At 41.1% G+C, this 24120-nt stretch overlaps 1 protein-coding gene across 2 annotated transcripts in view; it reads right to left on the bottom strand.

Annotated features, from left to right (window-relative positions):
* LOC117531517 (regulator of G-protein signaling 9-like) overlaps nt 1–24120 on the bottom strand; it is an 81519-nt gene that overhangs the window by 25216 nt on the left and 32183 nt on the right. For both annotated transcript variants that reach the window (XM_034194629.1, XM_034194630.1), the window contains exons 10-15: nt 21720–21782; nt 13694–13723; nt 13496–13557; nt 9021–9134; nt 5359–5474; nt 5158–5245 (exon numbers count right to left, since the gene is read on the bottom strand). In XM_034194629.1, coding sequence (XP_034050520.1) covers nt 5158–5245; nt 5359–5474; nt 9021–9134; nt 13496–13557; nt 13694–13723; nt 21720–21782 — 473 coding nt within the window. The remainder of the gene's footprint in view (nt 1–5157; nt 5246–5358; nt 5475–9020; nt 9135–13495; nt 13558–13693; nt 13724–21719; nt 21783–24120) is intronic.

Raw genomic sequence — 24120 nt, 5'->3', positions numbered from 1 at the left:
GGCGCCACAAGCTAAACAGACTTCTGTCGGTTCTGAAGCGGATATAGATGCCATCTGTCAAGTCTTCTTTGGCCTCACGAAGCATCATGCTGAAGAAGATGGAGAACAGAGTGGGCGCGAGGATGCAACCTTGTTTGACGCCATTTGAGATGGGGAAGCTGCCGAACAGAGTCCCATTGTACTTCACTTGTCCCATCTGGTCTTCATGCAGCTGGCGGATGATGGTGAGGAGCTTTGGAGGGCAGCCAAGGCGTGCAAGAATCTTCCACAAACCCTCACGACTGACCGTGTCAAAAGCCTTGGTTAGGTCTATGAAGGCTGCATAAAGGGCCATGTTCTGTTCTCTGCAGTTCTCCTGGATCTGTCTCAGGACGAAGATCATGTCGGTGGTTCCCCTGTTGGACCGAAATCCGCACTGACTCTCGGGAGTATTTTCATGCGCTATGGTAGGGGTAAGCCTGTTGAGCAGCACTCGAGCCAAAATCTTACCTGCTATTGAGAGGAGAGTGATGCCCCGGTAATTAGAACAGTCAGACTTGTCGCCCTTGTTCTTGTACAGGGAGACAATGACCGCATCCCGAAGGTCATGTGGAACCATTTCCTTTTCCCAGCAACTGGAGAAGAGAATCTGAAGCTTGTCGAGCACTGCCTCACCTCCATTATGGTACACCTCTGCGGGGATGCCATCTATGCCAGGAGACTTCCCTGGATTCAGCTGCGTGGTGGCCTTTCAGATCTCTTCAAGTGTTGGGGGGTCATCAAGTTCCCATTTCACCTCCACCTGGGGAATCTTCTCGATTGATGACTCTTGCACAGTGCGCTTGTCACTGAAGAGGTTTTCAAAGTGTTCTGACCAACGCTGCATAATGGTTTCCTTGTCCGTCAGAAGGGTGAAGCCGTCTGAGGAGCGCAGGGGTGCTTGCACTTGATGTGCTGGCCCATGGATGGTCTTAAGGGCTTCATAAAAGGAGCGCATGTCTCTGGCATCAGCATGTTGTTGTGTCTTCTCCACAAAAGCTAGCCACCAGTCGTTCTGCAGTATGCGGAGCTTGCTTTGCAGTGTGGAGCAGGCATTTCTGTAAGCTGTCTTGGCAGAGTGGTCATCAGGTTTAGCTAAAAGAGTCTTGTGGCATGCACGTTTCTTTTCTAGTAGTTCCTGGATCTGTGCATCAGACTCATCAAACCCTGACCTCTAGTAATACTGTGAGAAATCTTGGAGTCATTTTTGATCAGGATATGTCATTCAAAGCGCATATTAAACAAATATGTAGGACTGCTTTTATGCATTTACGCAATATCTCTAAAATTAGAAAGGTCTTGTCTCAGAGTGATGCTGAAAAACTAATTCATGCATTTATTTCCTCTAGGCTGGACTATTGTAATTCATTATTATCAGGTTGTCCTAAAAGTTCCCTGAAAAGCCTTCAGTTAATTCAAAATGCTGCAGCTAGACTACTAACGGGGACTAGAAGGAGAGAGCATATCTCACCCATATTGGCCTCTCTTCATTGGCTTCCTGTTAATTCTAGAATAGAATTTAAAATTCTTCTTCTTACTTATAAGGTTTTGAATAATCAGGTCCCATCTTATCTTAGGGACCTCATAGTATCATATCACCCCAATAGAGCGCTTCGCTCTCAGACTGCAGGCTTACTTGTAGTTCCTAGGGTTTGTAAGAGTAGAATGGGAGGCAGAGCCTTCAGCTTTCAGGCTCCTCTCCTGTGGAACCAGCTCCCAATTCGGATCAGGGAGACAGACACCCTCTCTACTTTTAAGATTAGGCTTAAAACTTTCCTTTTTGCTAAAGCTTATAGTTAGGGCTGGATCAGGTGACCCTGAACCATCCCTTAGTTATGCTGCTATAGACTTAGACTGCTGGGGGGTTCCCATGATGCACTGAGTGTTTCTTTCTCTTTTTGCTCTGTATGCTCCACTCTGCATTTAATCATTAGTGATTGATCTCTGCTCCCCTCCACAGCATGTCTTTTTCCTGGTTCTCTCCCTCAGCCCCAACCAGTCCCAGCAGAGGACTGCCCCTCCCTGGGCCTGGTTCTGCTGGAGGTTTCTTCCTGTTAAAAGGGAGTTTTTCCTTCCCACTGTCGCCAAGTGCTTGCTCACAGGGGGTCGTTTTGACCATTGGGGTTTTTACGTAATTATTGTATGGCCTTGCCTTACAATATAAAGCGCCTTGTGGCAACTGTTTGTTGTGATTTGGCGCTATATAAATAAAATTGATTGATTGATTGATCAAACCAGTCTTTATTTTTCCTGGCTGAGAAGCCCACTACTTCTGCTGCCGTCTCCTGAAGGATGGTCTTTAATCTCATCCACTGTTGTTCAGGGTCATCAGGCAGGCCTTCTTCTCCACCCAGTCTCTCCTCTAGTTTGGCCTGGAACTCCATTTTTGTGTCTATGTCTTGCAGCTTGTGGACTTGTAGCTTCTTAAACTGTGGGTCTTTCTTCTTAGGAGGGGGCTTGAAAGTGAAAGCAATCTTGGAACGGACCAAGCAATGATCCGTATAGCAATCCGCACTAGGCATCACCCTGGTATGTAGTACGTCTCTTCTATCATGCTGTCGTGTCAGAACGTAGTCCAGAAGGTGCCAGTGTTTGGAGCGTGGGTGTCTCCAGGTTGCTTTGAATCTCTCTTTCTGTTGGAACAGGCTGTTGGTGATCGTCAAGTCATGTGCAGAGCAGAACTCCAGCAGCAGGCGGCCATTGTCGTTACAGTTGCCTATGCCATGTTTCCCTAGCATGTCCTTCCATACATCAGAGTCGCGGCCCACTCTGGCATTGAAATCTCCCATGATATAGAAAGCCTCCTTAACTCCGATGTCGGCCTGCATGGTTGGGGCATACACACTAACAATAGTGGCAAAATCCTTGTTGTTGATGGGGAACCGGAGTGACATGAGTCGGTCAGAATGTCCAACTGGCAAACTGTGTAACCTATGTGCTATGGCGCTCTTAATCATGAACCCGACCCCTGAGAGTCGACGATCTTCTTGAGCTTTCCCTGACCAGAACAGTGTGTAGCCTGTGCCTTCCTCGGTGAGTGACCCTTGGTCTGCAAAGCGCACCTCGCTGAGTGCAGCAATGTCTATGTCAAGCCTTGCTAGCTCTTTGGCGACTAAGGCTGAGCGTCTTCGAGGACGATCACTATTGTCTGAGTCCATCATTGTGCGTACATTCCAGCACGCAATTTTCAGGTTCTTTGTTTTTCTTTTCGCACTGCGTGTAGTGATGCCCGTTGGCAGCGGTGAGCCAACCGGGTCTAGTGAGACAAGCCATGTTTAGACCACCTTTTCTAGGTCTGTCTCCATGTGGAGCAAGCAGGGCTATCCCTAAACAGGGCTGCTTGGTCACCCAGGGCCCTGCCGGATGATGCTGTTGTCTCGAGTCAGCAATCAAACGACCATAGCTCCTGAGCCGCCTGCATGCAGGATCGAGACTGCAGCTCCCAGTGCCATCATGCACCTGCTGTTTTCGCCTCTTCCCATCGCTGCAGGGCTTTCCTTCCCGCCTGCGCTCATTGCTTAAAGTGGGGATCAGCTCGCGCACACCAATTCCACTCTTTAGGCAAGGTGGCACTCCACAGTGGCACAGACAAGCTGAGATGGCTGTGGCGACCACCAGGCTGTAGGTTTTACATCAGAGTGACCTTCTCCTAGCCTCTGGCTAAAGAACCTTCCTCTGAGGCACGGGGGCAGTAACCCAGGCTGGGGGTTTGACATCAGGGTTTTCCTTCCCCTAGGTGGACCGCCTTAACAGGGCTAATGAGTCCCATCTACCCATTGCTATAACCCAGTCAGCTGGGAGGCTCATGATGGCGGGAGCGCATATTTGAACACCTGCCAATCAACAAGAATTCCGGCTCACACAGATCTGTTAATTTTTCTTTAAGAAGCCCTCTTATTCTGCACTCTTTACCTGTATTAATTGCACCTGTTTGAACTTGTTACCTGTATTAAAAAAAACCTGTTCACACAATCAATCACACTCCAACCTGTCCACCACAGCCAAGACCAAAGAGCTGTCTAAGGACACCAGGGACAAAACTGTAGACCTGCACAAGGCTGGGATGGACTACAGGACAACAGGCAAGCAGCTTGGTAGAAGACAACAACTGTTATGATTATTTATTAGAAAGTGGAAGAAACACAAGATAACTGTCAATCTCCCCTGGTCTGGGATTCCATGCAAGATCTCACTTTGTGGGGTAAAGATGATTCTGAGAAAGCTCAGAACTACACAGGAGGACCTGGTCAATGACCTGAAGAGAGCTGGGACCACAGTCACAAAGATTACATTAATAACACATGATGCTGTCATGGTTTAAAATCCTGCAGGGCAGCAAGGTCCCCCTTCTCAAGCCAGCACATGTCCAGGCCCGTTTTAAGTTCACCAGTGACCATCTGGATGATCCAGAGGAGGCATGGGAGAAGGTCATGTGGTCAGATGAGACCAGAATAGAGCTTTTTGTAATTAACTCCACTTACCATGTTTAGAGGATGAGAACAACCCCAAGAAAAACATCCCAACCGTGAAGCATGGGGGTGGAAACATCATACCCTGGGGGTGCTCTTCTGCAAGGGGACAGGATGACTGCACCGTATTGAAGGGAGGATGGATGGGGTCATGTATTGCGAGATTTTGGCAAACAGACTACTGTACCAAATATTAACATTGATTTTCACAGGTGTTGAAATACTTATTTGCAGCGGTAACATACAAAAAAATTATTAAAAAAAAATCATACATTGTGACTTCCGGATTTTTTATTTATTTATTTATTTTTTTTAGATTATGTCTCTCACAGTTGACATGCACCTAAAATGAAAATTTCAGACCCCTCCATGATTTCTAAGTGGGAGAACTTGAAAAATCGCAGGGTGTTCAAATACTTATTTTCCTCACTGTATGTGCCTTGAACTGGTCAGAATAAAAGCCCACTTTAGTATATACAGTTTTATAAAAAAAAAAAAAAAAAAAGGAACAGATAGTACACGTTTTTTGGGGGGGGGGGGTAGTGCACAGCTAGCATGCTGACACCAACCCCTCTGTGCATTCTAGCTTCTTTTTTTTTCATCTTTTTTTAATTAGTGGAAGTGAATGGAGCAGCAGCATCCATCTTCATTAACATTCTGTGGACATTACTTGTAGATTTGCTCTGCTTTGTCTCTCATTGTCTCAGAAGTGCCCCACTTCAAATCCTCACAACCTTCCCAGAATGCCAAGTTCTCACCTAGATGATTCAAAACAAGATAGAACTGAATGAGCTGAAATCTGTCAACTAGTATCAAATTTTAAAGTAATTTCATCAATAAAGTGAAACAATTGTAATGACAACCAGCCTACCGCTAAATTCTTTCTTCAGAAAAAGTCTGAAATCATCTCGTCCTCGAGGGTCTGAGAGCAGTTCTCCAAAACTGAAAGTCCAGCTCTCCACCCGCATTTTAGTTGGTATTTCCACACTGTTGAACACAAATAAACATATACCACACAGAAGTTCAATGGTAAATGTTAAGTTTTTTTATACAACCCATCATATCAAAAACCCATCATATCAAAAATTCTAAATATGGGTACTCAAACTAGCTTACTATATACAACCCCTGGCAATAATTATGGAATCACCGGCCTCGGAGGATGTTCATTCAGTTGTTTATTTTGTAGAAAAAAAGCAGATCACAGACATGACACAAAACTAAAGTCATTTCAAATGGCAACTTTCTGGCTTTAAGAAACACTATAAGAAATCAGGAAAAATAATTGTGGCAGTCAGTAACGGTTACTTTTTTAGACCAAGCAGAGGAAAAAAATATGGACTCACTCAATTCTGAGGAATAAATTATGGAATCACCCTGTAAATTTTCATCCCCAAAACTAACACCTGCATCAAATCAGATCTGCTCGTTAGTCTGCATCTAAAAAGGAGTGACCACACCTTGGAGAGCTGTTGCACCAAGTGGACTGACATGAATCATGGCTCCAACATGAGAGATGTCAATTGAAACAAAGGAGAGGATTATCAAACTCTTAAAAGAGGGTAAATAATCAAGCAGTGTTGCAAAAGATGTTGGTTGTTCACAGTCAGCTGTGTATAAACTCTGGACCAAATACAAACAACATGGGAAGGTTGTTAAAGGCAAACATACTGGTAGACCAAGGAAGACATCAAAGCATCAAGACAGAAAACTTAAAGCAATATGTCTCAAAAATCGAAAATGCACAACAAAACAAATAAGGAACGAATGGGAGGAAACTGGAGTCAACGTCTGTGGCCGAACTGTAAGAAACTGCCTAAAGGAAATGGGATTTACATACAGAAAAGCTAAACAAAAGCCATCATTAACACCTAAACAGAAAAAAATAAGGTTACAATGGGCTAAGAAAAAGAAATCATGGACTGTGGATAACTGGATGAAAGTCACATTCAGTGATGAATCTCGAATCTGCATTGGGCAAGGTAATGATGCTGGAACTTTTGTTTGGTGCCGTTCCATTGAGATTTATAAAGATGACTGCCTGAAGGGAACATGTAAATTTCCACAGTCATTGATGATATGGGGCTGCATGTCAGGTAAAGGCACTGGGGAGATGGTTGTCATAACATCATCAATAAATGCACAAGTTTACGTTGACACTTTTCTTATCCCATCAATTGAAAGGATGTTTGGGGATGATGAAATCATTTTTCAAGATGATAATGCATCTTGCCATAGAGCAAAAACTGTGAAAACATTCCTTGCAAAAAGACACATAGGGTCAATGTCATGGCCTGCAAATAGTCCAGATCTTAATCCAATTGAAAATCTTTGGTGGAAGTTGAAGAAAATGGTCCATGACAAGGCTCCAACCTGCAAAGCTGATCTGGCAACAGCAGTCAGAGAAAGTTGGAGCCAGATTGATGAAGAGTACTGTTTGTCACTCATTAAGTCCATGCCTCAGAGACTGCAAGCTGTTATAAAAGCCAGAGGTGGTGCAACAAAATACTAGTGATGTGTTGGAGCGTTCTTTTGTTTTTCATGATTCCATGATTTTTTCCTCAGAATTGAGTGATTCCATATTTTTTTCCCTCTGCTTGGTCTAAAAAAGTAACCGTTACTGACTGCCACAATTTTTTTTTCCTGATTTCTTATAGTGTTTCTTAAAGCCAGAAAGTTGCCATTTGAAATGACTTTAGTTTTGTGTCATGTCTGTGATCTGCTTTTTCTCTACAAAATTAAACAACTGAATGAACATCCTCCGGGGTGATTCCATAATTTTTGCCAGGGGTTGTAGTAGGCAAAAATCAATCAGTACTTCACAATCCGTAGGCTTTCTAAATACTAAGTAGGAACCCAGACAATCTATTACCACCATAGTGTACAAGCAAACTACACCATGCTTAAAGCCTGGTACCCAAAGAAGAAGAACTTCTTGGGAAAATTCAAAGAGGTAGAGGGCACACATGAAAACAGTAGAGGCATCCAAGAGGTTGTAGCATTGTAGAAATATACATTTATGAAGTATCAGGAAGCATTTACAAAACTTTACTACTGCAAAATAGAAAGTTTTGCAGTGTACATGGGGATGTGCATATGTGCGATCTGAAACATCTGTCAAAGAACCAGTAAAATGGTGGCAGCTTGCTTACCTCTAGTGCAGTACGACATTAATGTTTGAGTAGTAACTTCCTAACCAACATGAGTACATACTGAGTGTTTGGACACAGGACTTGTTAGCAGTCCAGCCTGTACTCATGTTTGACGACTGATTTGTTTGCAATAAATCCTTTTTTGAAAACTTATTTTAGGAAGTACTATATAAGCACACAACCAGTCAAAAGACTGGACACACTTTCCCATTCAACCTGTAGTGTATAACTTTCACAATGTTACCGGTGTCGCAGACCGAACGGTTCCCCCTAAAAATTGGTCCACCCTGCCTTCACTGCGCATGCATCATTTTGGAGAGTCAGCAGCGATTCACCAATTATCACCTCATTTCTGCTGATTTTAGAGGTTTTACTTTGTCATCTGATTGTTAATAATCACATTATTCTCGTTGATCACTTTAGGTATAGAGAGTCAGACTCAGACAGTCAGACTCAAACATGCTGCTGTGGCGCTCTGATCACTCCCCTGTCTTTTACTATGAAATAATACTGAATTTATGCAGACAGGATTGTTGTACAAAAGCTTCAGATATCTGTCGCTAAGAAAGATGATGAGTGGAGTGCAGTTTTAAGCAGACAAGAGGTGATAATCTGTGAATTGCTACAGACGCTCCGAAATGATGCATGCGCAGTGAAGGCTGGGATGGACCAGTTTCTGAGTGGGACCGTTCAGTCGGCGGCACCGGGAATGAAAAATGCTGCCAAAAAAACAAAATAAGCAACCAATACAACTTTGATACTTTTGTAATTGTTGTAACATCAGAAGTAGGATGATGTCTGAAGAAATATGGCCAATTAGGTGTATTTGTTGCAATATACTAGTAACTATCAAACCTTTGTCAATTTGAAAAGTTGGTGCAGGTACGTTTCTTCACTGTAGATGTAACACTTTGTAATTTTTGAGGTTCTAGTACAGGTGCTTCAATGATATTCATGTGTTTCTTTTAGAAATAGAGATTTCTCTCATCCAACACCATTATCAAAGATGATTAGACCACTCAGAGGCTTTATTACAAATAATATATAACTATGGTTGTTCAATTTCAATTTATTTTATTCATATAGCACCAAACCACAACAAAGCTGCTTCAAGGCGCTTTACACAAGTAAAGTCTTACATTACCAACCCCTAGAGCAAGCACACAGGAGACAGTGATAAGGAAAAACTCCATCGAATGATTTGAGGAAAAAACCTCAAGCAGACCAGACTTGAAGGGGTGACCCTCTGCTTGGGCCATGCTACTGACCTACTTAACAAAGACACAATTCTTAAACAAAAACAATTCAATCTCCAACTAAAACCCAAAGAATTGTTCATGGATACAACACAATGTGTCGGTTACAGTTCCAGGTGACTCACTTGGGCATGTTTAGCGTCCAGTACGTGACATCGTCAGTGAGCCAGGGATTGCTGGGAAGACACTTTGATAGGAAAGGGTCGTGGCTGTGGTAGGTGGCACAATATTTAACCATACTACAAAAGAGGAGGGGGAAAAATGTAACCATACAGCATGTGGTACGTTTGCAAAAGTTATGCCAACACACATATATTCTAGGTGTAAAACGAGAGTGGACATGGCAAGAAACCAAAGGTTCCAACAATTTAGTCCTACAAATGTTACACAACAACACTGGCATCTCAGACCAAAACACCAGCTTCTCTTCATAGTACCGTTCATCTGGGACAGCCTTTCAAGCCAGAACTATTTTGATTCTTGCCTAACCATGTTTTTGGTCAGAGGCCTTATTATCCTGCCTTCAGATTCTATTCAAATTATGGTAAATATGACTTGTTGACTTGTAAATTGCACATGAATACTGTCTCAAGTCATAATTTTGAGTAGGTAACTCAAAGTTGATTTTTTTTATGCATAAGTTCTCACATTGGTGTGACCTTCAGCCTTTTAACATTGGGAAGAAGACAACAGATTCAGTCATAGAAAGTATGTAATTCATTATTTTCACTGTTATTAGCTGTTACTTGTGTTTTATAATATTAACTTATACCACGGTCAGTGAGAATTCCATGTTTAACTGGCGTGCATTATTTTCGTGTATACGCACACGTAGTTCTGCAAGTTAAGCCTCACCACTTCGCTCTGGTTGTCACCATAGCAACACGCAAATCAGTTGGCACAGATCAGCTGTGTTTTGACAGTGAATTTTAATATTTTTGGCCAAAATAAAACATTTGAGGAATGGGAAGAGGAGGAGAGCAAATGAGAAGAACAGCAAAAGCAACGGCATAAAGATTTAACATCGGATGAACTGGACACGATTGAAGACGGGAAAGAAGAAGAGAACGGTTGGCAAGGATGAAAATATCTTGAGACTGGCATAAAATAGTCCCAAATACTTACGCATTTTTATCAAGTTCTGTTAACTTAAATAAATATTTGTGTGTTAGCTCACTGTGTGGGACCATGGTATAAGCGGATTAAACAACGAGAAGCCGTGCATTATACGGTTTGAATGCACTTTGCGGAGTAACACCACTCCGCTTCGCATTGTGGTGTTTTAGACTCCGCGTCGTGCATTCAAACCGTATAATGCACGGCTTCTCGTTGTTTAATCCTTACCTGTACACCTCTGTGTATCTGCATGTTGTTGTTCATTTGGCTGCTCCCAGTTTTTTTGTTCGGGGTCACCACAACGGACACAGCCAGATCCGCATTGGTAATTGGCAACTCCAGTTTTACCTGGAGAAACACACACAGCCGCGGGTGTTCCAAAGAGGTCTCCCATCCAAGTACTAACCAGATGCTGCTCTGCTTAGCTTCTGAGATCTGACAGGATCAGGCTTTCCGTGTATCTCCATGTACTAACTAATAATATTTATCTGTCCATAGCATAGTACCACTCTGGTTAGCATCCTGAAAGCAGCCATCTGTCTACCATAACCAAATGATGTGGGCTTTTCTTCCTGCTGAAATCTTCAGCACTGAGTGCATGATCATGTTCAGGTAAGTACGCCATATGGTCATAGTGTCCTGACATTCCCTCACAATGCAACTGCTACAGCTCATAAGTCTCAAGTATGGAAATGTTTATTTGACACAATCCATTCCAGCAGTAACCAAGGATTCTCTGGAAAGTCCTACAGTGCATCCGGAAATTATTCACAGCACTTCACCTTTTCCCTATATTGTTATGTTGCAGCTTCATTCCAAAATGGAGTAAAATTTTTTTTTTCCTCACAATTCTACTCACAGAACCCCATAGTGACATGAAAAAAGTTATTTTGACATTTTTACAAATTTATTAAAAATAAAAACTAAGAAATCACATGTACGTAAGTATTCACACGCTTTGCTCAATATTTTGCTGATGCACCTTTGGCAGCAATTACAGCCTCAATTCTTCTAGAATTTGAAGTCAGAAGCTTGGTGCAACTATCTTTGGGCAGTTTTGCCTTTCCAAATCATGTCCACTCAACTGAATTTACGCTAATTGGACTCCAATTAAGCTGTAGAAGCATCTCAAGGATGGTCAATGGAAACAGGATGCATATGAGCTCAATTCTGAGCTTCATGGCAAAGGCTGCAAATACTGTACTTATATACATGTGATTTTTAAAATACATTTGCAAAAATCTAAAAAAAAACCTTTTTTCCCCATTGTCATTATGGGGTATTGTGTGTAGAATTTTGAGGGAAAAATATTAATTTCATCCACTTTGGAATAAGGCTGTAACATAAATGGACTGCATTTATATAGCACTTTTCCATCTGTATCAGACACCGAAAGTGCTTTTCAATTATGCCTCACATTCACACAGACACACCAAAGTCAGGCTGTTGCCATGCAAGGCGGTCACTACACAGTCACCAGGAGCAACTTGGGGATTAAGGACATTGTCCAAGAGCCCTTAGTGATTTTCTGGTCAGCCTGCGGTTTGAACCAAGGATCCTCTGGTCTGAAGCAAAAGCTTAACCACTAGACCATCGCCTCCCCAACATAACAAAATGTGGAAATAGTGAAGCGCTGTAAATACTTTCTGGATGCACCATATTACCAAAGCTCAAGACTAAGACCATTCTCTGACTCCAAAGGGATCATCATCATCAAACACCTCTGTCCAGTGATCTCATGACTCCATAGGATTTTTCCACGTCTTTGATCTCAAAGGCCGAAAACACAGAGACATGAATGTTACTGTTGAGATAAGTAAATCGCTCAACAGGTTTGATATGTTAACCACAAATATGTGGTTGAATCCAGGAAGTGATTGAAAGCCTGAATCTTAATGTTGATCCAAGACAATTGCAAACCTAGACATGCCATGATTCCTCTTTTCAAGTGGACATCCACTGATTCCACTACAGCCTACCCACTGCCAATGTGACCACTTTGACTCTTCATGTAGTTTACATCTCTCTTGTGCTGCGTTCACACCGGACGCCACGCGACGCCACAAATTCGCTTCCCTTGCCTGGCGATGGACGCGCCACCATCGCCCGGTATGTCGCTCTGCTTGAGCCACATTCACACCGGATGCCACGCGACGCCACAGATTCATCATTTGCTGCAGGAGCTGCGTCTGGATGATGGCCGCTTTCAGCGGTACTTCTGCCTCTCCAGGACCCAGCTCGCGCATGTGCACATGTGAACAAAGTAAAAAAAAAAACTGGCTGCTGCTGCAGTTCATCGCTTTCCCCTCAAACTCTGTCATGATTGTGTTATAAACCAGTCACCATTTGTTTTATTATACATCTGTGTAGTTAATAAAATTATTTTCACGGACGAGTCGTTCGCGCATGCACACGTGAACAAAAAAAAATTGGCTGCTGCTGCAGTTCATCGCTCCCCCCTCAAACTCTGTCATAACTGTGTTATAAATTAAGGACAAAAGGGACATAAGTCCTGCTTACAGGCTGATTGCCAGAGACAGGACATGTCCACATCAAGTATAACTCCAGACATTTCCACGTCACAACATATCCAGTCCCTGATTGGTCATCGCGGTGCGACAAGATGGAAAAGTTCTGATTTTTCAACTTGGGGAAGAGGGTGACGTGATGCAACACGATATCGCGCCACAAACACGCCAATTGGTCAAAATCGCTTTATTCACGTCGCTTTATTTGCATCCATCACGTCGCATTGCGTGGATTGGACTTTTGTGGTGCCACAACACGTCCTTCCATACCAAGTAAGATAGTTGACAATAGCATTCGCAGCAGACTTCACAGTAACAACCAGTGTACCTCAGGGAAGTATTTTGGGACCTTTTTTTTTATCATTTTGTTTGTAAATGACTTGCCTGAAGCTACTGATTCACTTGTCTGCATGTTTGCTGATGACACTGTATTACGGACTGTTGTTTAAACAAGGACTTAAACACATCCACCTTCAAGATGATTTAGAAAATCTGATCCAATGGTCTACACTATGGCAGTTCAACTTGAAACTGGATAAATCCAAGCTTCTCCATATTGGCCATAATAAACCAAGTCTTCATCTTGAGAGAATGAGAGATTAGCTTTGCACCATTGATCTTAAGACAGACCCAAATATGTGCATCAATCGGAAATGCAAGTTTTCAATGCATGATAAAATATAAGTAAAAAATGCTAACCAGATTCTTCAAATGACACACAGACCTGACATATTTGGATGGTAATGCATTGGAGTTTTTTATGCTGGCTTGGTAAAAGTACATCGGAAGTATTACTATTTGGTATCATCTTATCTGGTACAAAATAAAACTTTCCTGTGGCAAAACTGGAACCTAAATAACAAAATCTCCCATATGAACATCCACTTAAGTGACTGGAATTTCCTAGTTTCTTTGACAGATAATACGTGGATAAAAAATTAGACAGGCTATCTTACGCGCCAGTGGAAACAGATGACTTCACTCTGCGCCTCATGATGGACTGCTGGGTAAAGATCTTCTACAGCAAACAGAAAAGCAAAGACAACCATTAAAATGTCCAGTTTACAATGTGAAATTATTGGTTTATAAGTAACTGGATAAGCATGATGAAGTACAATACATAAGGCCACATTAATGTCTCAGTATTTACTTACTATTCTCTCATAGAAGTCCGGTGTTTTTGGCTGTGGAAAAATGTATTAAATGTTACTCTGTGTTATATTAGGTTTCATCTCTCACACAGACACACCCACCAAAAAAATTTTTTCTGTCGTGTATATGTGTGTATATATATTTTTACTTTCACTTTTAATACTCTGTGTGCTTCTTACCCTGTGTGCTGCTATACAATGCTGCTGGAACCTCACTTTCCTTGACGGAGTCTTCCCAAGGGATTATTAAAATTCTATCTAATCTAATCTAATTGTATTTTCTATAACGTATTTGTAAAGACTCTCTTTGTAAGAACAACCTTGACAATTTGACAGAAGCACTACGGGGTCCCTCACAAGTTTAAAGATCTGGTATCAAAACATTTCTTGGAGAATCTTTTCCATTTAGTAAATGATTTTCACACAAAACATTATTGTTTGTAGGACTGCAACTAATGATTATTTTTGCAAGCGCTTAATCCATCAATTATTTTTTTAATTCATTGATTAATCTAATGATTGCCTTTTTTTATTAGTCTATTGACTATATTTTGATTAGCCAATTATAATTTATTTTACAAGAAAACCAGAACTATAAATTCTACTAATAGCTTTCAACCACACATTCAAATATTTTGTCATAAAAAGAATTTACAAATTTTTAAAAATCCCAACACATAATTGTTATAAAGTTCCAAAAATTCAAAAGTCACTCATGGAAAAAAAAATATTGAAGATTATTTTGCACACAGCTTTGACGTTTTCTAAGACACAAAAAGAAAATTAAATCCTAATATATTTATTTACATGATCAATTAATGTGTTTATTGTTTGTTTGTTGGATTAATCCATTCATTGCTTGGGCCATAGAATGTCAGAAAATGGTGAAAAATATTGATCAGTGTTGTTTTTCCTCTCATACAAATAGGCCTAGTCAAAACTCTTGAATGTCGACTGCGGTCTAAATCCACCAACATCCCTTTTCGAGAAGTGAGAATGAGCTAGAATGTCGTCACTTCCTATAAATAACTTCTGAAAACCAAAAGAAGGAAGAAAAACTAAATAGTGCGTTTGCGGTTTAAAAAAGAGCCTCTGTTTTAGACTCAGACAAACAGCCTATATTTAAAAATGGCTTTTGTGTTTCCTACCAATCATAAATGATTTAGATTTTTGCCACTGTGTAACAAAATCAGGCAAATATGTCATGACTAAATCAAATTTGCTGGAGGACACAAGCCATTACTGCTTTAAAAACACACGTGGTCATGTGATCAGGTATATGAGCATTAATTATTACAGTCCCTGGACACTTCATTGGCTACATCTTGCTAGTGCTGGGTCGGATCCCTTTGCCTTTACAAATGCCTTATTTACATTAATTCTACATGGCATAGCTTCAACAGCTGCTGGAACCCCTCATCGCAGATTTTGATCCATATCGACATGACAGCGTCACACAGTTGTCACATCATTGCACCACCACCACCCTGGATTGTTAATACAAGACAGGCTGGATCTATGCTTTCATGTTTCATGATCACTCCAAATTGTGACCATACCATCAGTATCAGCGAGTAGGACAGATACTCTTGAGTATCATCTGAAAAGATCAAGTACCAAAGACATGTGGCCTTAGGTCACCAGTTAGCCTCCAAGTCTTCCAACCATACAGTAAGACATGAAGCACAACAACCCTGAAGACTTGTTCTCCTCCAAAGATAACAGCATCACCAAGCTCCTCTGTCCAGAAAATCACTTACATAACTGCAAGGGTTGTAATGCTGACCCCCTTTCAGTTTTACACAATGTTTTGGTGTGAAATCAATCAATGTGTCAGACATGGGGCCAAATACAAAAGTATTTGTATTTGAAAATACTTAAAAACATTTTTTGGAGTATTTGTATTTGTATTATCTGATTTTGAATTCAAAGTACTGTATTTATATTTGTATTTCAAATACATCGCCGATCCCAAGTATTTCCAAATACTTTTACAAATACTTTTTCAAATACTTTTCAAACTTGGGAATCTCTGTGACACCGTGTTGAGACACACCAGATATGACATTTTATTATTGTTTTGTGATATGGTGGATACAAAAGGATGCAATATTGATGGAAACAGAATATATTGTGATAGTTTGATTATTGCCTGTGATATTATAATAGTGAATTTGTGATAAAACATTCAATCCTTTACTTATCAATAGTATTTGGTCATGCTATTTTCACAATAAATTGTCACTGGTTTATCAGTTTTTGTGTTGATGTGTTGTTTATAGTTCATAGAAAGTATTTGTATTTGAAATACTCAAAATATAAAGTATTTGTATTTGTATTTGAAAAAGGACAAAGTATTTGTATTTGTATTTGTAATTAGAAAATCTAAAGTATTTGTGTTTGTATTTAAATACAATGCAAAGTATTTGACCCCATGTCTGCAATGTGTCTTGCATCTAACACTGATCAGGCTATAAATAGCACCCTAGAAATGTTTACACCCTAATACTCACAGAAAAAGATGTGGGGTTGCAAAAGGCTGTATCCATTATGAATCCTGAGTATTAAGCATTAAAATATGGGTCATTTTGCTGTCATCCTCCCCTCGTATACGTATGTATGTATGTAACAGAGGCGATTGCTCTAAGACTGCAAGGGAAGCTCAGCTTCCCCTAAAATGTCAAAAAATAAGTGATCAAATATATACTGTTGTGTGTACATGTCATTGACTAAATATGCGCTACAACGCGCTCAACTTTTGTTCAGAATCAGCTTCTTATCACTGGTAACGACGCGGCTTTCCTCTCACTCATTCCCGCAGCTTCACAGTGCTTTAAACAGTGTGGACAGAGTTCAATAACGAAGCAAAGAGTGCAGCGAAACGAGACGAGTCATTGGATAAATGCTGGGCTTTGTCCCGCCCATCGGACGCTCAGCGTGTCTGGGGGTCTATGGGGCAGTGGGCTGGCCTCGGCTGGCCCGGATGCTTAGCTTCTGCATGATGATTGGATGATCTGTCTGAGGCTGAATCCCTTTTTGATTGACAGCGAAATGAGCGAATCAGCGATCTTTTGGTGTAAAATGAGCTTCTATTTCTGGTGTTTTGTTTTTTTTGTGGCTGTTTGTGTTTGGAGACTGACTTCTATCACACTTTCTGACTTCTATCGCGGTTTCTGTCCCTACCGAGCAGCGGGTGTTGCTGAGCTCCTCCACCGTCACAGAGCGCTCACAGGCGGACAAACTTCACACTAGCCTTACGCCAGTCCCAGCTAGCGAGCTAGCTAGGTAGGAAGCTACACATAATGGCAGACAATTTGAATGTTGTGGACCAGATTTTGGCGAAGCCATTTGATAGTCTTCCTTACGAAGAAAAACTTAGAGTTAAACAGCAGGGCAGATCAAGGTGGGGAAAAGTAACAGGTCTTTTCAGTTGTCCTGGTATGACAAAGTGAGCTGGCGGACTGGAAGTGCTGTAACAAATAAAATGTACTGTTGGCCATGCCTCTTGATGAAACCATCTCAGGGATGTGTTGTCTGGTCAAAAGTGGGTTTTGGGGATCTGTCCAACTTTGACAGGGCATACAAAAGGCATGAAAAAAAGCAATGAACATGTGAGTGCATGTGCAAGGTTAAGTTGCCTGGGACGAGTCAGGGTTGATCATGCAATCAATGAAGGAGCTCGCATTCAAGTGGCAAAACATAATGAAGCAGTTAAACAAAACAGAACTTTCCTAAACCGCCTTATTGATGTGACTTCCTTGCTTGGCCGTCAGGAGCTGTCATTTAGGGGGCATGATGAGAGTGTTGAATCATCCAACAAGGGAAATTACAGGGAGTTTAATGAAACATTAGCTAAATATGACTGTCCTGGTCACACAATTCCAGTCATCAGCTGTGTTTTCTGGTATGTCCCATGCAATCCAAAATGACTTGATCTCTGCTCTTTCGGCCACTCTTTCTGATGAGATCAAGGATGAAATCCAGGCTGCTCCCTTTTTGCATGGCAGGTGGATGAAACAACTGATATAGCTTAACATGCTCAACTCTCTGTCATTGGTCGCTATGTGGATAGGGCAGGTAAAATTCAGGAGCGCTTTATTGGATTTTTTGATGTTTCTTGGGGAAGAGATGCTCAGTCTGTTTTTGAAGTCTTGAATGAGAACATGCAGGGCTACAATTTCAGGGAGAAACTTGTAGCGCAAACCTATGATGGGGCTGCTGTCATGGCTTCAGCTCTCAATGGTTTGCAGGCCAAAGTTAAAGCAGTAGCCCCCAGTGCAATGTTTGTGTATTGCTATGCACACAGACTGAATCTGGTTCTGTCTCAGGGGGCTAAATGCTTATCTGAGTGCAGAATATTTTTTGCATCACTCTGGGTTTGCCACATTTTTCTCAAAATCCACAAAGAGGATGTTTTTTCTCGAGTCTGCAGGCTGCTCAAGGTTGCCCAGAAATGCTCCTACACGATGGAATTCCACATCACGGATAGTGAGCACTGTGGCAAACAATTATGATGCCTCCTGCAAACTTTTGAGATGATCATTGCAGATAAGTCCATGGATGATGACACACTAGACTGTGCCAAAGGCCTTCTGATGAAACTGGAGGATTTTGAGTTTGTGTTCATGTTGTAAAATATGAACAAATCTTCTCTGAGACTGATGTAGTGTTTGACATTGTCCAGCAGAGAGCTATGGATGTTCTGTACTGCAAGAAAAGAATTGAGTCTCTTCTTGCTTTTGTCAAAGAGAAGAGGTCAGAGGGGGCTTTCCAAGCTGTTTATGCCAAAGCAGCAGATCTCACATCAGACCCAGAAACTGAGCCCATGAGAAAACGCCGTCTGTCACAACTACAGGATCCCAAGGAGCGCTACAGAAATCTGTACATGGCCATCCTAGACAATCTCACAGAGCAGCTACCTTGGCGTTTTGCAAATTTGGAAGGTCTGCGCTTCTTGGAATTGGTCAATCCAGGGAAATTTGATGAGATGAGACAGGTGTTTCCAGAGGAGGCATTTCAGAGTGTCCTGAAACGTTTTGGCCAGTTCTTTGATTCAGGGAGACTGAGGTCTGAACTTCAAGTCCTATATTCAAACTGGGACTTGCAGGGCAACAGGGGAAAGCTATGTGATTTCTTGCTGTTTCTGAAAGACATGGAGTTGGACAGTGCAATGCCTCAAGTGTACAAACTATTGTCATTAGTGGCAAAGATTGGAGCTACATCTGCAGGTGTAGAGAGGAGCTTCTCCTGTTTAAAGCGGCTCAAGTCTTACACCCACAACACCATGGGCCAAGGCCATTTAAGCAGCCTAGCTCTGCTGGCCATTAAGAGGACACTAGTGAAGTCCCTGGAAAAGACGCCTTGTTGGTACGACAGGGTCACAGATCATTTACTTGAAAAGGAACGGCGGGTAGAATTTACGTATAAATAAACCGACACATTTTATGATGTAGGCCGAAATTGAGCTTCCCCTCCTTGAAAGACCAGCATCTGCCACTGGTATGTAACATGTCTGTCAAAGGTTATGTGATGTGTCTGGTGTGTTGGTGTGGTGACCTGTGCTCAGCACTTCTCGCTTTCTAAAAATGAATTTACTCTGTTTTGGAATAAGTCTGTAACATAACAAAATATGGAAAAAGTGAAGTGCTGTGAATACTTTCAGGATGCACTGTATGTATGGTTGGTTCATTAAATGGGAACATTAGTTCCACAGCTACAGATTGGAACTGGCACCAGAATCTTTGCCATTAAACCATTATTATTATTATTGTTGTTGTTGTTGTTGTTAGATTTATTTTAGGCAATAAGAGTACCTATACTGTACACAGTATTGCTGAGGACAACACATTATTATTACTGTCATTAATATGTATATGTCGCAGACATGAGCGAGTGAAGCTCTTCAGCATCTCACCACGTCATTGAGGGCCTTCAAACTTTATTGAGCAAATGCTTCAGGGGAGCATTAGCATGGCTAAAACCTTTCAGCCTCTGGGGGGGGGGCTCCACCCACCCCCAGATCCCCCAAATTACAGCCCTCTTAACCCCTGTCACATTAAGCATTCTTAATGTAGATGTAAATTAATATTCAACCTTTTCAGCTAGTTGACAGTAGGGCTGCACAACATGGCCAAATTATCGTATCTCAGTATTGTCATGTCAATATGATATATGATATGACTATGATTTCACACAAAGTGCAGCAGCAGTGAAAATTAAACATTCTTAAACAAAACAGTAATAATACCACACTCATTTTGCACTCATCATAAGGTGAGGATACTGTGCCCTTCAAAAGTCTTGGAACACTTGGAATTTCACACATTATATGTTCGATGTCGCTGACATTAATGAGCGAAGCTCTTCACTATCTGTGTATATATCATCAAACAATAATTTAAAATTGAATCATTGTTGCAGAACCTACCATCGGTTTGTGGCTTTTGATGACAATGTTGTCCGGTCTGTGGTTTTGTCTAGCATGGACAGTTTTTTGTGCCATTTCCGGTTTTTGGCTTCGTCTACCATCAGTTTGTGGCTTTTTATGGCTTTTTATGACGATGTTGTCCAGTTTGTGGCTTTTTCCCCTATGGGCAGATTTTTTTTTTTTTTTTTTGTACCATTTCCAGATTGTGATTTTTTTTTTTTTTTTTTTTTTTTTTTTTTTTTTTTTTTTGCCATTTCCGGATTGTTTAGTGCCATTCCAGTTTGTGCGTTCGTCTACCATAAGAGCGAGCTTCGTGCCGCTTCGTAATATAGTTGTTATTTTTGTTGTTTATGATTCTGAAACAATGTAGGGGGAACCGGGGCACGGTGAATCATGGGGCACAATGAATCAGTAGCTATATCTGAAAAACTACATATATTTTTGCAGCAGTTATGCCATATTTTTATGCATAAAGACACCCCCCTTATAAATTAGTGTTTTGTTTTTGGATACATTAAGGGTAAAACTAAGTGGCAAGTGAAGTCATTTTTTTCCTATCAAAAAGTAAATTTTGTGGATGTCAGTGTCTTTGTATTTATTTCTCACAACAGAGGAAAGGTGGCCCAAAAATTGTTATTAGTTAGAAGACTACCCTGTCCAACTGATGAGCATGTGTTATGTCTTCTCCAGACTATCAGCTATTTGATAACATGACTCATGTATGTCACTTGCACCCGGGGCACAGTGAATTGGGGCACAGTGAATCAGTCTAGAAAGCCCCAATATTACTAAGCCCCAATATCAAGTGGATGACAAATATTACTGGTTGAAGCTTATACATTCATTTTTCCATGAATTATTCCTATAATTTGTGTATATAAACAACTGTTTTCACATTTGAACAGAAATGATGACAGCTGTATTTATAATAGTTTATATATCACTATATAAGACACTCACACATTACATAGCTGGTTTGCTGGATTATAGTTTGTATATACATCAGCATATATTTAATAATTTTGAAGAAATCTTTATAATCATGTGTTTTTTCATTATATTCTAAGTTGATTCACTGTGCCCCAGACACTGATTGACTGTGCCACGTGAATTTGTGCCTGGGGCACAGTGAATCACAAATTTTAAAATCAATTTTAAACACCTGTAAATTACACTTGGGGACACATAAATAACACAGCCTTATAAACAATAACTTGCTGTATTAAATCCACAATAGAATGACCTAAACCTGTGCATTTATGCTGCCACAAAACAACATTTCTGATCCACTGTGGCCCAGCTTCCCCTATATCGTTGTTGTTATGTTCATACCTAAAGAACAAATATGGGGTTGTGTGTCTGTGTATGTGTGCTCTTAACCATTGTAAAATTCCAGAAACACAAAAAGAGTGACAGGATGTGCCTACAGAAACAAGAGAAGAAGTTTATTAATGACAGACAAGTCAGTGATTGAAACTGCAGGCAAAGAAAGAAAACAACAGCAGAAACATATTAAATCCTCTTAGTGAGTATAAGCTGATTGAGTGGAGTTACACACACTGTTCTCTCTCTCAGCCAGCAACATAAACACTCACCTCTTACCTCTTCTTCATTAGGATCTACACGTCGGTCCAGGCCGTAGTCCATGGCACTCACCGTGTCTGGCTACACAAACACACAAATACCAACACAAAATGATTACACCTTGTGTACTTATCAATGACACCATTAATTAAAGCAGATTGTTGTTTTGTAATACTAATCATAGCCTGTTGAAGTACTGCACAGCTCACAACTACAAGGGGCTCCTCACATGTAATATGTCATTTGGTTAATTCAATAATACCCACACAAATACTTAACACTTTCTTCTTTGTTTTCAGCGACATACGAGGTCTGTCAATAAAGCAACGGTCCTTTTTATTTTTTTCAAAAACTATATGGATTTCATTCATATGTTTTTACGTCAGACATGCTTGAACCCTCGTGCACATGCGTGAGTTTTTCCACGCCTGTCGGTGACGTCATTCGCCTGTGAGCACTCCTTGTGGGAGGAGTCGTCCAGCCCCTCGTCGGAATTCCTTTGTCTGAGAAGTTGCTGAGAGACTGGCGCTTTGTTTGATCAAAATTTTTTCTAAACCTGTGAGACACATCGAAGTGGCCCCGGTTCGAAAAATTAAGCTGGTTTTCAGTGAAATTTTTAACGGCTGATGAGAGATTTTGAGGTGATTCTGTCGCTTTAAGGACTTCCCACGGTGCGAGACGTCGCTCAGCGCTCTCAGCCGCCGTCGTCAGCCTGTTCAAGCTGAAAACCTCCACATTTCAGGCTCTATTGATCGGTTTCAGAAGTCGGTTTCAGCATTTTATCCGGATATTCCACTGTTAAAGGAGATTTTTTTTAATGAAAGACGTGCGGACGGGTCCGCGCGTCAGGACGCAGCCGACGCGGTGTGGCGGCACAGGAAAAACACCTCCGTGTTGATAACCATTTGTAAAATCCAGGCGGCTTTTGATGGTTTTCAGTGGAGTGAGTATATGAGAAATTGTTTAACAAGCAGGACATGTTCCAACTTGTCCTTAAGGCTTTCAACGGAGGTGTTTTTCCTGTGGCGGAGCGTCGCGGCGGCTGCGTCCCGACGCGCGGACCCGTCCGCACGTCTTTCATTAAAAAAATCTCCTTTAACAGTGGAATATCCGGATAAAATGCTGAAACCGACTTCTTCTGAAACTTCTCTGTTCTCTCACGACGTCCTGGATCAATAGAGCCTGAAATGTGGAGGTTTTCAGCTTGAACAGGCTGACGACGGCGGCTGAGAGCGCTGAGCGACGTCTCGCACCGTGGGAAGTCCTTAAAGCGACAGAATCACCTCAAAATCTCTCATCAGCCATTAAAATTTTCACTGAAAACCAGCTTAATTTTTCGAACCGTGTCCACTTCGATGTGTCTCACAGGTTTAGAAAAAATTTTGATCAAACAAAGCGCCAGTCTCTCAGCAACTTCTCAGACAAAGGAATTCCGACGAGGGGCTGGACGACTCCTCCCACAAGGAGTGCTCACAGGCGAATGACGTCACCGACAGGCGTGGAAAAACTCACACATGCGCACGAGGGTTCAAGCATGTCTGACGTAAAAACATATGAATGAAATCCATATAGTTTTTGAAAAAAATAAAAAGGACCGTTACTTTATTGACAGCCCTCGTATTAAGAAATTTATTAAGCGTAAACCAATTTCACAAGCAAAAATAATAAAAATAAAATCCCTGAATTACACTATGTTATGTAATAATAATGAGAATAAAAAGAAGCCCTGACTTGAATCAGTAGGTAAATCTATACATATGTATAGCAATTTACAAGCCTTATGGACATTTGTATTTTTATATACACAATATAGTGCCTTTTGAAGAATGAATGAATTTCTTTAAAATTAAGAATTAAGGGTCACGTCATCTCAGCAGTCACTGGGCAAGAGGCAGGGTACACCCTGGACAGGCCACCTGTCTATCGTAAGGCCAGCACATATAGACTGACAAACTCATTGATATTAATAATAATTATTATTATCATTATCATTTTAATTAACTGATTTAATTCACATAATATTATATGGCAGCCAGTCTGCTCTGTGTAAGCCTGATCCTGTCAGATCTCAGAAACTAAGCAATGCGGGGCCTAGTTAGTACCTGGTAGGGAGACCTCTTTGGAACACCAGCGGCTGTGTGTTTCTCCAGGTTACACTGGAATTGCGTCAGGAAGGGCATCCGGCGTAAAACTTGTGCCAAATACCAATGTGGATCTGGCTGTATCTGAGTGGCGACCCCGAGCAAAAAAAAAGAAAAAAGAAAAATGGGAGTAGCCGAATGGACGACGACAACAACAACAACAACAACATTCACACAATATTATAGAAATAGATTAATTAAAATAATATTATTGTAGTTATTATTATTATTGTTGTTGTTGGTTTTCAAGATAGAATAAATTGTAGCACCACTACTGA

This window comes from Thalassophryne amazonica, chromosome 18, assembly GCF_902500255.1.
Source record: "Thalassophryne amazonica chromosome 18, fThaAma1.1, whole genome shotgun sequence".
NCBI lineage: Eukaryota > Metazoa > Chordata > Actinopteri > Batrachoidiformes > Batrachoididae > Thalassophryne > Thalassophryne amazonica.
The sequence above is the reverse complement of the archived record's forward strand: the minus strand, read 5'-3'. Positions and strand labels throughout refer to the sequence as shown.